The sequence below is a fragment of the Aptenodytes patagonicus genome, chromosome 2, assembly GCF_965638725.1.
Source record: "Aptenodytes patagonicus chromosome 2, bAptPat1.pri.cur, whole genome shotgun sequence".
In the NCBI taxonomy this organism is placed as follows: domain Eukaryota; kingdom Metazoa; phylum Chordata; class Aves; order Sphenisciformes; family Spheniscidae; genus Aptenodytes; species Aptenodytes patagonicus.
The window spans coordinates 20619477-20636545 of record NC_134950.1 but is presented as its reverse complement, the minus strand read 5'-3'; the positions used below and the strand labels follow the sequence as shown (position 1 = coordinate 20636545).

The 17069-nt window shown below is 37.6% G+C and overlaps 1 protein-coding gene across 1 annotated transcript in view; it reads right to left on the bottom strand.

Annotated features, from left to right (window-relative positions):
* Window positions 1–16856, bottom strand: part of ANGPT1 (angiopoietin 1) — a 175427-nt gene extending 158571 nt beyond the window's left edge. Inside the window, exon 1 of the mRNA XM_076329237.1 lies at window positions 16260–16856. Coding sequence (XP_076185352.1) covers window positions 16260–16556 — 297 coding nt within the window. The 5' untranslated portion in view covers window positions 16557–16856. The remainder of the gene's footprint in view (window positions 1–16259) is intronic.
* Window positions 16857–17069: the final 213 nt, after the last annotated feature.

Sequence of the window (17069 nt, the reverse complement as noted above, 5' to 3'; positions counted from 1 at the left end):
CTTCCCAAGTTTGTCAGTAATCCTGTAAACTTTGTTCCAAGCTAAAAATCCTGTAAATGTTTACTGCAATTGCATTTCACCTGTATTAACAACAGGTGTGTTCCTGCTCCACTGCATGTTGTGTTTAATGTACATTATTCAGTTGTGATGAATTGTGAAGGACAAGTGGTTTAATTCTGATTTTTTTGTCTGTGCTCTGAAGTTAAAATAAATATTTTATTTTTATATATATATATAAAATAACCTTCATTACTTGCTTCCAGGTAGTAATACTATAGGCTAACTTCTGGATTTAAAAATTGGGCAAACTATTTTCTTCCATATACAAAAGAAATCCCAAAGGAAGGCAATAACAGTCAAATTTTGTTTGGAAAGTATATCTTTAATGAACAATCATTTTGCAAAAAGCACTATACAAAAGAATCACAGACACCTGAATTTTCTCATTTGTTAGCAAAGATAGCACAAGCTGAAAAATATGAACAGGTTAAAAATTCAAGCAAACAGAGAGATCGTTTATGGGGAGGGACACTCAAGTCACTCATCATTTTTTAAATTTTATCTGGTCACCTTCACAGTAAGATTTTTTGTTAGCATGTTACAGCGTAGAAACACAAAAGTAAAATGTACATGGGCTAGGTGACTGGCATACGGTATCAAAAGGCATCATCATAAGAAGATGCCAGAGGGATGACATATAGTCCTATCAGCCAAGACATGCAGGCTCCACCAAGTTTGGAAAAAAAGAGCCCCTGGTTTTCAGATCATCTCTGCAACATCCAGATACGCATTTCTAGCATATCACTAAACAAAAGAGTGGAATATTATCATGTGTTCAGCATGGATCTTCTTTTTTTTCCGCAACATAATTGCTATAAGAGCTTTTTCTTAAACAGTTTGATGATTTTTTTTTTCCTTTAGCATGAACTAAATCAGCCAGCTAAAAAATGTTTTTCTTAATTAAACCAAAAACCATGGCAGTGAAAGTAAAGTTACAAATAGTCTCTTTGAACTCAGATGTCTCTAGTTCAGTGGGTAGAGTTTGCATGATCTTTTCTGCATCAACATTCCACATGCATATTCTCTCTATCTTTTTCAGGAAAAAAAAAAAAGAACTGCAGAAACAACTGTTCCCAGAGAAACAGGAGGACACCAAAACAGTGCATCCCTTTTCTAACATCTCCACTGTGCTTGTACATGGATATTACACTTAGGTTTCTCCTTTATATCCCAAGATAATACTGGAACTTGATTCTACTTTCACTCAAGTTAGCCCTAATGCAGTCACTTTGTAGCAGTCTGCTGATTTTATCAGCAGAAAAATGTTTTCCAGTGACATTTCTTTCAGTTTATGAAAAGCTCAATTTTTTAAAATAAAAGGAAGATTAATTTATAAATAAATAGATAGGTGAGAAAGAGACAGTGACATTGTTTAACCAAGAATTCTAACCTTTTGGCTGAAAAGCATGACGTTTTGGTTTGTAGCTGTTGCCCTCTGTCACATGGCTACTTTTATCTGAGGTCTCAAGCCGTCAGGTTGGGAGGTCTCTAACTAGGTTACATCTGCCATGTAGCAATTCTGTCACACAAATAACTCATGGAAATGTTTAAATAATCTGCAGAAAATGTCAACAAAAAGGAATTTTCTATTTTAAAACATTCCAGAAAAAGAAACCAAAACATATCCTGACTGGCTTCAACAAAAGAAACCTGAAAAACACAAATGTCCCCTGAAAACGCAGGGCAGATAGAATCCAAGACTAGGTTTAAATTGAGATAATCTGCCTGAAGGGTTTGAGTGCTCCTGTTTCAACAGGCAACTCAGTTCTTCTTTGGTGTTTTGAGGGACTGGAAAGAGGAATACCTGAAAAACCTGACAGGCAAAGTTACATTTATGTTCTTTTTGACGTGAACAAAAAAGGAAGTACTGAAAATGTCTTTATAAAATTGTTCTCATGAGATGTACATCCCCCTTTCAGGCCTGGGGAGCACTGGGAGAAGGTTGTGCACACAATAAAAGCTGTGCACAGAATCCTATCCTCAAATGAACAAAAAAATCTGAGTTTGTCTGCTTCTCACAGACTGGGCTTGAGTCTTCTTTCAGCTGCAGCAGATTGACATTGGCATTGCTCCACTGATGCCATTGACATGATTTCTGACTCACACTGTTGTTCCAGGTCTTTCTAAAAGCGGCCTTTTTTGTATTGTAAAGCCACCACTGCATGCGGCATTAGCTGGTATCTTTCTAGGCATGCAGAGGAAAAAAACTGGCTGGGGATAGAGAACGTACTATCATCTCACTTCTTGATGTGGTACCCCACAAATTTATGCTGACACAATGCAGTGATTGTAGAGCGTATTGTGAGGAAGCACACCATCTGTTTTCTGCCTTTGCTTTTCTATAAATAACACTTCAGTCTCCATGGGTGCCAGGCTAGCGTTTTGCAACGTACCCCTCCAGCCCTTTAAAATTCCTCCTGACCATCTGGGAATTTCCTGTTCTGCCAAATAGGTTTTGTCTGGACAGAGCTGGGGTCTGTCTCTTACTGTTAAGAAATCCCTTTACATTAGGGCAGAGATGTTTTGAAGTAGGTGAATCCAGAAAGCCAGTGCCAAAAAGTAGATGTGGAACTTCTGCCACCCTTGAAAGTGCCGGGGGAAGGAGGGTTTGAGGGGTCAGCTTCAGCTGGGTGGGCCTGAGGTTGGGAAATGCCCTTTCCTGGACAGGAACTCAGCTCACATTTTTAGTGCTGATTCACTGTGAGCAGGATCAGGCCAGTCTCCGCAGGAATTCATTAGCATCACACTCCGGGTTAGAGTCGAGAGACTTTTTTTTTTTCAGTTTCTAATTCTATCAAGGCTATTTAATGATAATGGTTTAAGTTTCTGGAATGTGTTGAAAACCTTCTTTGGGTTCATGTTCCCATAGGAAATTACGTTTTTTTCTGGTCATATTTTTTGGTAAGGTCTCATTCTAGCAACACCTGGAAAACACGTGATAGCAATACCAGACTAAGCTTGATAAAAGCAAACCCCAAATTAATATTCACTCTGATAGAAAAAACACTGAGCAATTCTGACTTAGGATGTGAAGCTGTCTCACAATATAAAGCTTGTATTGCATTATGAGTAGTATTCTAAAAATAATCTTGCTGCAGCTTTCTTATAGCCTTACAGAAGGATTTTGCTATGGAAGTGAAAACATGACAGCATTCAAAACCACACTGACATAACTGACACTGAGGTGTCATCTTGGAACGTAAGATGAATGAAAATGGGAAATTTACCCTAAAACACATTTCCAGTGTTCCATCATGGTGAGTTATAGCCCAGAGAAAAAAAAAACAAGGCTAATTCTAGTGACAAAGGACCAAAGAGTTTTGATCCTAATTTCAGGAGCTCTGCATGATTTCAGCAGCAAAATAATGAATGAAAATATTGTAGTCTTTAAAAATGCACAAAAAGGAAAAGGATGTCACACTTGGTTCATATGTTACAAATTCTTGATCCATGTCGTATGTTCATGCCCATAACAGTACAAGAAAAAAATTTTAGTCTTGCTCAATTCTGCTTCTAGGAAATACCCCAGGAGGTCAGTGGCCAAATTACTAGATGTTTCCAAGATGTGTAGGAGTGTTAAATCCTGGATCAAGGAACTTCCCCCCCCCCCCCCCCCCCATTTCTAGGGTTCATAATGCAGTTTCTTTGCGGGGAGCACTGGGAGGCATTAAGGTAGAAGGTAACAACTGCCGCTTTTTTTGGCTTACTGGTTTAGCATTACAGAAATCCAATCAGTAATCCTAGCTTTAAGACCCTGAATTCCAGACAAATTCTTTTATTTCTGTCTGTGTTTAATTTTATAACTCTTTTTAATGTTGGTACATCCATTACACTTTAAAAGTCAATATATAAATATGTTGTATAATCACTTAAATACATAATTTACTCACTCACTGTATACATAACAATAACGAAATATTTTTATGTTTTTAAGAATTATTGGTGGTCAGTACAGCATGTGCCATCTTGGTTATCACACATTGGCAAAAAAAAGGTATCTAAGGTCATGTGATCCCCTAGGTGAACTGTGCAAGGAATTATAATTCACCTTTTTTTGATGCTTTGAATTGTTGTGACACTGTTCTCTGTAGGAAGGCTTCTATAGGAAGTCTCTGGACTTCCCATTCTCATCCACTTATCCAAAAGTATAAAATAGATGTGTGCTTGTTTAGAGTAACAGACTAATTCCCACTCAGTTCTACCTCCTGTTGAAGTCTACTGAAAAGTAGCTACGTGCTTGTGATAACACTCTCCAATGGTGAAATGAAAACAATTTATTTTATAGGGGTAAAGCTTATAATGTGCCAGATCTTTCCTGGAAAGTTCTGAGTACCATCAACTCAAAACAGGGCCCTTGGCACTTTCAGGGTCAAGTCCTTAGATCTTGCAAAATCTAAAGTTGGCAAATTTGCGCAAATGCCTTTCTAGTATTTCTGACCTCTAGCTCATCACAGACTCTCCATGGTGCTTGCTTGATGCTAGTAAGTTATTTCTTCACTTAATGGTCAAGTATATGCAGCAAACACAAGCATTACTTTTGAGGTTGTCATTGACAGTTGCAAGAACATTCCGGGTAAGAGAGTGATGCATTGGTGACCACCTGCACTGCCACACATGGCATTCTGGTTCTACCCAACATTTCAGCTGGGGGTCGTCTGCATTTCAGATACTTTCATAACCAGCAAAATTTGGAGACTTCATGGTTTTCTCATTAAAACATGCTGCTGAACATATTCTTTGCCTCATACTCCTATATTTTTCTTAAATTTAAAAAGATAATTTTTCTGTTCTTATTTAAAAATATGAAAACAGTCTTATTTTAAATAAAATCTTCCTCAGTTATGATGAAGTTTTCTTCAGCAGACTGTAATACTACTGAAATACGTAGTATTACGATCTTTATAGGGCCACACAGCCAGTAAAAAGTTTACAGCTACATTGTGTCAGGGCATTTTACTGAACATAGTGCTGTACACCAGAGTAATTTTCAGACTTTTCTGTCACTGCAGGACAGGTTATCTTGTTGTGTGTGCTTTAGTGACATGTTGACACCTTGGGCAGCACACAAATTTATGGATTACAACAGCAACCTTCACCCTTCCTGTCAGACTTTAAATGAAAATCCTCTATCAACCTCAAATAGACAGACTTCTTGCTCTGAAGCACCACCCCCACCTCCCACCTTATGTTTAGCCTTTCCAGTCTTTCTCCAGGTCGCTTATGCTTTCTCTGAGATGACCCTTTCCAAGAGGCAATAGTCCGCAGTTACAAACTCATCTTCAATTTATTTGGGAGTTACCTGTCCCATAACTACTTTATGGAATTCAAAATCATAAAAAAGCACTTGAAAAAGCTACATATATTCTTATTGCATTTACAGTGTACCCAGCCCACAAACTCATCACAGATATTTCACATAGTTTACCCAAGCATTACATTGTGTCTTTAGAGCAGTGTACGTAAGCATGCAATGAGGTGCAAGCATTTTGCCAGTGAGGTGAGATGCAGAAACTCAACTAATACCCTGGTTTCAGGGAAGTCAGTGCAGTGTGAAACAAAGCCAGCTTTCTCTGCAAAACTCAGCTAATGAAGATTTGAAATCACTCATTCAACAAGGTACTACTCAGTTGTAGACAGAGCCATGTATTATATCTTTGTACGGTGACTGACACAATGGCCCATCAAACAGATCAAACTATAAAAATTTATCTTTTACCAATTATTATTGAATTCATTCTGCTGTAATCATCCTTCATCTTTAACGATAACCCTTTGGTACTTGGCAAACTCCTGTTGTCTTGTGTGCCTCTGCAAATACGTTTGTCTTGTTTATGCTTCCCTGCATAAAACTCCGGTATTGCAACAGGTACAAATAATTCTTTAACAACTGACTTGAAGGCAGAGCCCTAACGGTTGAGCTGTATGATGTCATGGAGGTAAACAATGTCAGAGGAATATACAAAAGGATATTTATTGCATCAGCCAGAATTCTTGAAAAAGCCAAGAGATCAAACTGGATCATTCATGAAAAATGTGAAGAGAAACAACTTTAATCATCACCTCTGTAGTTAACAGGCTAAAGTGACAAAGAATTTTGCAGTCCGTATCTCCTCCGTGCAAAAATAGTAACACAGAAAAACTTTCTAGCAGAGCATTGATGGCCTTTCCCATTAACAGGATAGAAGTGACGCAGGAAAGATAGGTGGCCCTTGACCATTTATCTCTACTATGGTAAGTCACACACAGAGTGAAGTATGAAGTTTTAGCCAAGGAACAAAGGGGAATAGTTCATTCAGGAAGAGATTAGGTCATCTCTTTGAGCAATTTTCCCTATAAGCAGATCCTCAAAATTCCAGGCACAGCACCAAAGGCATCATGGTTTGGGGGCTGCCCGTTACTGTGTTGACTTGCTGATCTGGCCTAGAAGGCCACAGGAATTTCCTGATGAATTAAGACTGTAGAGGGTAAATATTTAACTATGACACAAATAAATATACTTAGTACTTAAATGATAATGGCAGTGATCCTAAATCCTCATTTCAGCTACTTTTTTCTACATATGAATGCCCAATTTTCAAAGGCTGTAGCAGTCTTCATTGCGTCCTTTGGTGTTGGAGGAGACTTCAGGGAACCAGGTTGTATATAAAGTGTTTCTGTGAGATTTCAGAAATATCAAGTCATTTCTACACAGATTTTTCATAGAAAACGTTAGTTTTTTAGGAGAACTAGACCTCTGGTAGTGATAGTGTGATAATTATCTGAAGATCCTTGCCTTCTTGAGACACAAATGCATGACTCAGAAGAGAGAAGAGAAAGGCATGTAAATGACCCTATTATTCACCCTCACTGTTACCCACACACTGAGCTGATGGGAGAGTTTTAAAAAAAAGATTTATTTAATACAGTTCTCTTTCCTGCAAAAGACTTCTGCATGAGAACTAAAGCTCCCAGAAGATAATTATTGCTAAAGCTATTCAAAGCTGAACATACAAAAGTGAAAATCAGCACATTTAAATAGAGCCATGGGTGGTTTAATCCAAATTGAAAATTCATTCAATACAATGCTTAGGAAAAAGAATTACAAAATCGTCATTTAACAACAACTACATTATTTTTTCCTAAATCTCCACTGTGCAAGACCATATTTGCAGACAAGATATTCAGAAAGAAAAATAAACTTTTATAAGCATAGGCTGACAACTTTAAAACATTCATAAATAATATGATCCAAAGGGCAGGCAAGTCTACCACAACCCTGAAGATAAATGTAAAAGCATCTCTAGAGATTGTACTAGGACTGCTCCTTTGATTTTTGTGGGTATTTAAAATGTGTTCTGCAGATTGGGATTGTATTAAAGGTCAAACATTAAAATACATCTCAAAATAGTAAATTTACACATCGAGAATGAGATTTTTTTCACCTACAGTCAGGAAGTAAGAACCCCATTTTGAAGGCTGGAGAGCCTTTGATAATGACTGAAAGCTTGTTGTAACATTTAAAATAGAGGGCAGGAGCACTCAAATGACACCAGTGCTTTTCTCTTTGAAATCTTTCAAGTTTCCTCTGCAAGTTTAGGCTGGTATGGATCACGGATGAGGAAACTAAAAGCCTGGCCTGCTAAACAATGTTATACCTAAGACAGAAGTTTCATATCTTTCAAGAAAATCCTCTTGCACACAGAAAGCCTTTAAAGGAAGTTTAGATGTGAAAGAAGGCAGGATCAGTCTTTAAACGGCATATCAGCCTGCAGCAGAAATAGTTTTTAGATTCAAAATTGATTAGCACCAATCTGATCATCTATGCTCTAGTGTGAAAGAAGTCATGCTGTCAAAAAGAGACAAATTACCTTCTAAGGTCGTCTGCTCATACCCCCAGTTTTCTCCCACAGTTCTCTAGTCTTGCCTTAATTTCCTGGCAGGGATGCTCAGAGTTTATCCTATCTCTAGGGTAATCTCTCAAGCTTATTTGCCTGCTTGGTACAGGGGAAGGAGAAAGAATGCCAGGATCCAAATCCTTAGGCAGAACAGAGTCAGAAGGGAATTCTGTTAACTGGAACAAGTGGATTTTGGTTGTTCCCATACATTCCTATTGCAGAAGAGAAGGCTGGTACATTATTTGCAACAAGACAACTAGACAAAACATGACAAATGGCAAGAATTTACTCCAACAAATAAAAATTCCCAGAAGACCTGATGAAAAATTATAACTATATAGTTATGCCAAATCCTTTTAAAGAAGCAGATGCCATGCATGCACAAAGCACAATCAGGTTTGCCTTGCAACATATGCACATGTAAGGACAGAAACATGTCTGGGATGGGGAGTACAAAGGTCCAATATTTTTTCCAGAATATATGAAAATTCTTGCTTCATATACATTCTGGAAAGGACAAAAGCAAAGACACACTTATAATTTATCGGCAACACAGTATGGGGACAGAATTAATGCATGTACAATACACAAGGTTTCATCTTGCTACCAACTCTTCTAGGTTTTTTGAGCCAACAGGTCAATTCCAGGAGAACAACAGATTGACAGCAGGTAAGTAGGCATAAAACACAAGAATGGATTTAAGACACAACATTTAGAAACAGATTTCCATGTACCTTAACACCAAACACTCCAAAAATCTAAAGGCGTATATATGTGTGTATGTGCATGCGTGTATGTGTGCACACACTCACGCACCAGGGCGAGATGTCCAAGGGAAAGGAATTCTGCAGACTTCTTACAGAAGTTTTGATCAGCCACTTTTTACTCATCGATCTTCAACCCAGATTTTCCAACTGCAAGATCTTATCTGCACTTTCAGCCTATTTCTCTCTCTTTTAAGACAGGAATAGTAACACAGATCATGTGACTGACCATGTCTACCATATAACAGACCTTTAAAGTACCTTTGCTAAAGACACACCTATTCCACCATAAAACTAGCATCGTTTTCTAATGATTACCCTTTTCTTGCTGGATTTTTTTTCTTTTTTTCATTTCTGCTCCTAGAAGCTAGTCAAGGGAGTATAAGAAATTTCTTTCAATCATGTAGCTCTGTGGCCTAGAATACTGATTTTCTATATGACTTCCTCTGAGGGATTATGAAATTATCTTAATCCTTTTTTTTTTTGGTTGGTTGGTTTGTTTTAATTCTGAAAGCAAACCATTTTTAGACAGGTAGAATAGTGCAACCTGAGCATCTTTCCAGCTGGTGCTATACCTGTCTTGCTTTCACTGTCTGTACCCATATGTTTGTTCAATGTTGAGCATAGCCCCAATGTTGGGTCTTGTTTAGACAAGGAAGTTGCACTAGTTTGACTTGCATCAGTTTTAAACAGGGATAATCAAACTGGTGCAAGTCCCTGGGTAGACCTCTTATCCCAGTTTAGGAGTGACTTACACTGTTTTTGATTAACCTGATTCCTAACTAAGGTAATGAAAAGCAAAGCTTGATCTTTGTGCAGGAACATTAGTGAGAATGTAGTACAAATATGTAACAATTTATGGCATTTCTAAGTTACCCTTCCAAGTGAATATTTACCACCCTGGTGTTTCATAATACTGTCTAAAATATGCACATGTGGTTACACAAGAATAACCTTGTGTTAAGGTTAAGGTTTCATAAGAAAAAGAACCCTTCCTATGAAATATGAAACTATTTCAATACCCTTTTCCTGATCAAACTTCAACCCTTTAACAAGAGAGGAAATCCTTATGCTACTGGGAAGACTTTTACACCAGGGCTGTTTATTCAAGACACTTGAGCTGCTGGTGCTGAAGATGACGTTTGCAGCACAGCTGAAACCATGGTACTGGTTCTAGAAGGTCCTCATTTAGTAGCTCTTCCTTGTTTGCATCTTATTGCAAATACAAAGAGGACTGAACTAAGCTGAACTGTAAATTGAGATGAATACAAGCAGGTTGTTAAGTATCTTCACCTTTCAGGATATGCTTGCAATAAATGACACAAGTAAGTGCAGTTTTGATAATGACAAGTTTATTCAAAGTTGCTGGTAACAATAGCTCTGAAAAGCTAACTCACTGGTCTTCCTGAGAATCTGTACAAGACTAAGCTACAGTACTATTTATCTTAGATGCAGGTTGGAGCAGCAGCTGCTTGATGGGTTTTAAGAACACTGCAAGAATGAGGACCGTTCTCACTGTTAGCAGCACATATATAATCCATTTACTCAGCTGCAACCTGCAAAATATACTTAGCATTATAGATGCATAGCCATTGTATTTATCTGCTCATTTTTTATAAATTATTTGTTACTCATTTTAAAACTAATTTCCTTTAATTTTTTAATCTCACATTGTTTTCTGTAAACATTGAAAGCATTATTATCATACATAAACTATTAATAGCACAAAATACGTTCCACCAGAAGGACTCCAAAAGCAACACAAAAAATAATGTATTAAGCCTCCCAACAGCCTTGTGAAATTGAGTAGTAGTACTATATCTGTGTTAGAAAAGGGAAACAGGAATACTTAAAGTTTACGATTTTCTTGCAGTCACAAGGGAAGTCTGTGCTACAGCCATGGACAGAAGTAAAGCTTAAATCCATCCCACTTAACTGAGGCATTTAAATCAGGAAGCAAGCCGCTCAGGATTTCCCTGGAGTCAATGAAGAGAGGCAGACACTTCCACAGGACAGTTCAGATGGCTGGCTCTTCCTCTGGGCTTGCTACTGTCTCTTGACACAGCACTGAGAGATTCCCCGCAGCAAAGAAAAACCTATCTTGGGTATCTGGATTTTGGCCAGAAGTTTGGGTGGGATGATGCAGACCTAAAATACCGAGCTCTATACTTTTCCCACATAGGCTGTCTTTTTTTTTCTTTTCCAAGGCACCCAGCACTGTGAAGTAGAGATTGCTTCCAAACCACAGAAGGGAATGGGAACGATGAGTTCTCAGCACCCTCAAAATGACACGCCATTTACTTTATATCAGTTTAATTTAGAAAAACTCTCAGTGCTCCAAATGAGATCTCCCACTGGGCATGTTGGTTGGACAGTTCTGATGACTAATAAATGTAATATTATATTGTTACCAGAAAGTTCCTAATTACAGCTGTCATCACTGAAAGTAAACACATTCAGGTTCTACTGTACATTATGATAAAGCCTTCTGTACAAGCATGGGAAATATTTTTTTTTAAGTAATTTGCTACCAAATGTGGCAACATGTGAGGCTGCTCTTCAGTCTACTTCTCTGATTCTTCTGCCTCTTAAAAAAAAAACATTGCCAAATAAGTTATCCCCCAATAATGTAAAGCTTTCAAGCATTTCCACATTTGAAGTCTTGCCTCTTTCTGTGGGTACCTCAGAATATCCCAAGGACTTTCGCAGTATGATTAATAAAGCTTTGAAATGCAGGCATATTATTGGCCAAGAGATATTTTGGAGGTAAATAAGCAATTTTGGTTTTACACTCAAATGTGAATTTTCTTAGGACCGATTTGTTTCCATGAACTTATTTTTGCTCCTTAAATTTGGCTTTTATATATACTTACCCTTTGAGTATAAGGGTATATATATACCCTTATACATATATATATATGTGTATGTATATCTATACATACTACGTAAGTAATCCTACTAATTTGAATCCTACCATTTGTTCTGCAGCTTGTTTGTTGGAACTGCACTTCAAATGTCACTAGGATGAGGCTCTTTGGATATGAGAATTCATTGACTCCAAAGCAAAAAGGAGCACCTAGAATAGTAAACAGCTTCTGGGTCTAGACAAGAAAGCCAGGTTCAAGCTGGATGCCAAATAGGAGGCTAGTGGGCAGTTTTGGATGAAGCTTTCTCATTGTTTCCTTTTAGCCCTGGTCCACCTTGAAAAATTAAAGATTTACTGGAAAGCCATTCCTTACAGAGCCGTGTTAGTAATGGTCATACAAACAGAATGGCAGATTCCAAATCTAATGACCTGCTTTTGTTTGTGAAAATTAACAGGAGTTCATCATGGATCTCCTGGTTGCACTTAACATCCAAATATTATGTGGACTTTAAGGTCACATGTTACATTACAAAATGCCCAGTGAGACATAACCGTAAATAAGATGGAATTTTTACTATTTCTTGTAATAGTTCAGCTAGGGAAAATTGGTTTCTTAATGTGACAAAATTTTACACACACTATGGCCACCTCCATCTTTATATTAATATAAATTTGCCTCATAGGATATTATGATGGCTCTTTAGATCTGTCCTCTTCAGGGCAGGCTCTGTCACACTTTCACACAGCTTCACAGCAAGAGTGATATGTAAGGAGTTTTCCCATCTTCAGCAAACCATTTAAATCCAAGGCAAAATCCAGCCACTCCACACACATAAGCATATTATTACTACCTCATTGCAGTGCTAAGCCCTACTGGTAAAGACAGCAGAGAGGAGCAGACTTTCAAGGGAGCCACAGCACACAGTGGCAGACACCAGTCTTTCCAAAAGCCAGCTTTTTCTATACAATGACCGGTCCCCCTCAAAACCTAGATTCCTTACAAGTTTAAAACCCAAGTGAGCACTTGAGATGTTACTTTTGCAAAATAAGGAAGTCAACAGAGAGCACAGAGAATGCCATAGACAAATAATTTATCAAAACCATGGTAAGAATGAACTTTGAAGTAGACTATCAAACATCTACAGGTACCCCAGAAAAATTGCTCATAATTTCTTTCTTTAATGACTGAATCCAGTTCATCATTTTATACTTCTTCTGTTATACCTGGTGAAAGCACAGGCACTTTGAAGGGAAACGGAAGTGAGTTGAAGCTTCTTTATTTGGTTTAAGTGTAGTGGTGCCATCAATATTTGCAGAGAAAAGGAAAAAAAAAAAATCAAAGTTTGGATACTGGCTGACCGGAATGATTGTGGTTCACTTTCAACTCAAACTTGTACGTCTGTGTTAGCTTCTTATAGTATACTATTACTAAGCATTCATTTTAAAGTTTTATGGTATTCTGCTTAGGTAATGATCAGAAAAAAAAGAGTGGACCATGTAAAACTCACTTATTACTGTAATAACAATTATTACTACTATTTGGACTGAGGGATAAGTATATGAAACACTCATCTATATAGCTATCCTGAATGTATACTGAGTCCATCGATACCGTTAAGTTCAGCAAGCTGACTAACAGAAAGTTCCCAAGGAAGACATGATGATAACATTTCATGTAACTCCTCTTTGGCAATACTTCGACACTGCAATTAAATACCAAACAGTATCACGTGTGCCAGTCAGTTACTGCAAGAAAGAAAATGTGATGAACTGTTTGTTTTGAACTATTAGTATAAACATATTGCAGAAATGAAGCCCAAGCTTAAACAATGGGGAAAGTTATCCGGTATTAAAATAAACAGTTCTAGGAAAACCTCTAAAAATGTTTACCAAGTCATCTTCTTCCGAGTAGTTTCTGCGCAGAGCATCTTGCCGTGTCCCTGGCTTGCCAACCAATCCCAGTTACGCTGACTATAGATATGCAAATGCTAATGGACAAGGCTGGGACTTAATTGCCTGTAATTGGCTCCCCAAGCAAGCGCATTTTTATCTATAATCAAGCTTGTAGGTCATCAAAGAAGCACTTTTGGTTTTAAGCATTAAAAAATTGCCTTTTTTAAAAAAAAAAGAATACTTGTTTTGCTTCTAGAAATCTGCTAGTTTAGATATCAAGGAAAAACATTTTTAAATTAAAATACTACAGATTTAAGCAAACCATGATTCTTACAAACTTTCTTAATAAATACTCTTTCAATATTGCAGGCTAGCATTTGTGCTGAGAAAATAATTCACCCTGCTAAACATTGTCTATGTACAATTTTAATGGAAGTTATATATATTACCTGAAGTAATAAACATATTTCCTTTATGTAAGTCAGAATATATCTCAAATTCTTAAACATTATTTCTTATTATAACTATTCACTTCCAGTCTTAGACCTATAAACATTAATTATTCTTTACTTTGCTCACAGCAGGTGCATTGCAAAATGCTGTTTAGTGTAGCAGCAGCTATATCTGATATTAAAAATCTAGCCGGAAAAATAAATGCGATGCGAGATATCTACATAATATATTCATTACATTTAAGCATTATGCTTGTTTTGAAATGAAATGAGTTATGGCTGAGATGCTTTGTAATGGCAACAGCAACAAAGCAAATTCAGTATTCAGAGATGCTATAATGGAGCTGCATCAGCCTCATTTGTTCAGAGTGAGCCATACTCCATCACATATAGAAATGGGTCCTTTCATTCCAGGGAAAACTGACACATGGGGATCCGTGCACAATCCCAGTTTTGTGTAAACCCCTGGGAGCAGAGGGTTGGGGGCTGGGAAGGAAAGGAGGAGGGGGATGGTTCTGCCCATAACCAGTTTTACAATCACTACAGAAGAAAACAGTCCTCAAATACAAACTCCTTTCATTGGGCTTCCTACCTGTTTAATCACTTCCCTGCAAAGTGCGAGAGGACTAACCCTAACTCAGACATTCACACTCCAGAGACTCATATTTCTTCATGTTCAGTTCACAGTGAAACAGTGATCTTAGTTCAGTCTCTAGTGGACAAACACAGAATAAGTAAAGTCTTATAAGCATGATTCAGCAGACGATTTGCTCAAGTAAACTCATGTGTGCATAAACACAGATAACAACTTTCCTCTTTTTAGTGCTTGCCTCAGCCTCCCAAGGTACAGTAAAATAATTTCTTAAGATATGTTTTCCTCTATAAAAGACATCCCCTCATTTCCAGCCCTATATTCCCCAAAGCAGACCAAGATATTAAAAAATGCGGAAAGTAGTCTAAAAAAGAAATGCTTGGTTATATTTTGGTTTATAGTCACATGTTTACTGGACAGAGTCTTTTCTCTCTTGCTAGAGCCAGATATGCAAAGAGCACAATTAATTTACCAAAAGATCAGGAAATGCTCTCTAAAGATTTTAGTAGGGTTAGAGGGATGGGGATGGCTGTATATGCTTTTTAACATATTTCTGTCTTGTATACTGTCTGGATGAAACAAAACTTGTAAATGAGATAGGTAAGAGTAACTATGCTAATATGGAGTTTTAGCCCACCTAGTAGCGTCTTCACTAGATTTTTGTTGATGTTCATTCTTAGTATGAACTTGTGTTAGAGTTAAATCATGTATCTCTCAAATGAGTACATACAGCAGTTTTCTTGTGCCATCTTACATGAGTAGCTGCATCACTCAATTGCTCAATTTTCTAAGTTTTGCCAGGTCATAATGCCAGTGTGAGAATGGGAATATTACAAATGACTATATACAAAGACTGTTTGCTTATTTATTTTTACTGGTCAGCTATCCCAAGGCATTTTCATTACCAAGACATGGACAAGATCCTGCAAGGTATGTAATTTTACACAAGTGAGTAATCCCATAGAGGTGAATGGGACTGCTCATATGAGTGAAATTATTCACATATTTAAGTCTTTTCAGGCCCAAACTTCAGCTCATACGTAAAATACTGAAAAGTTCACTAGAAGTTTAGAGCTATTGCACAAATTCTTAAAAATAATTACTTTTGCTAAGTTACTGCAACACCTTCAAACCCATTTTTCCCTTTCTATGAAAGAATGCACACACACACACACAAATTAAAACAGGCTGTGTCAAGTCCAGTGTAATCTACACAGTTAAAGAGTTTTACTGTGATGTTTTAGGAGTGTGAATGCCTATATACTTTCTTCTTTCTTTCCAGCAATTAGCTGGGTAGAATAGTATTACAGGATCTGTTTATGGAGAAACAATGATATTCTTAACTCAGTGCCTTTAAATGCTGATTTTTTTAAATGCTCCCTTTTGCTGTCAGAGTAGCAGGTATCCTCTATGGCATCTGTTCTGAAGCTGTGAACTATAAGTAGAGTTTATAGGAATACTTAATAAGTTCTGTCATTAGAGTCTCTGGAGGATTTTTGTGTTCTCTGGCTCACAAACACGTCTCTTGAGATAAAGCTTTAAGAAGTTGCATCTTTCAGTAACGTGAAGAAAATTCTGCCCCCAAGAGCAATGTCAGTAAGAAGGGTGCACTCTGGCTGAAACATTTCTCCCCTACACAGCCACGAACTAGATCAATCCTTATTACCTCAGTTCTCATAGAAACTAATGAAAACTTTGAACAGCATAAGCATCACCAAAAAATCCATTTAGTGTAAAATGAAAAAAAGAAACACTTACTTTTTGCAGCCACTGAGTGTAATTTTCCATCACATGTTCCAGATGTTGCAGTTTCTGGGAAGAGAAATCCTGTTCCACGTGAGGAGCATCTCTCTGAAGAGCATTTGTGTTGTACTGGTCTGTCGTGCTTTCACGACAGTTCCCATCCTGTTCTGGCAGAATGAAAGTATAGGTACACTGCCCATGCTGAATCCGGTTAAATCTTCTCCCACTGGCTTCTGGACCGCGACGCTGGTTATTACAGCCTATATGAGCAAGAATCGCTGCCAGGAAAGCAAAGGAAAGGAAAACTGACATGTTATTATTACTTTCCTTTCCTACTTTAAGAAAAACTTTTTCTTCCTCTTTCTTTAAATTTGTTCTTAATTTCCCTTAAAGTCTTTGGAAAAAGGACTGGAGAAGCACACTTTAGTAATCAAGCTTGGATAAACTGTTATTTTTTTTAATTTCACTATGAGGATAGCTTCCTTAGTTAAAATTGGGAATATTTATTGCATAGTAGTTAAGATTTATTGTTTCCTCTCTGTTACAGTCCAGCATGTAGCCTGCTTTAGTCAGCTGCATATGCATATCCCAGTCTCTTTCCCCTGCACTATCTGCTGCAGAACTGCTATTTTCTCTCAGACTTCAGTGAGTTTTATTAAGGTTGCACTTTCAAGCCAAGCTGGAAGCAAGCAGCCTTTCACAAGATGACTTGACAGGAATGCGTGTATGAGTGCGCCCCTATGCTAAGGATGGCTGATGGCTCGGTACAGAGGGATCATCTTACAAACTGGCTGGATGCATGACCTCAATCATGCATGGCTTTCC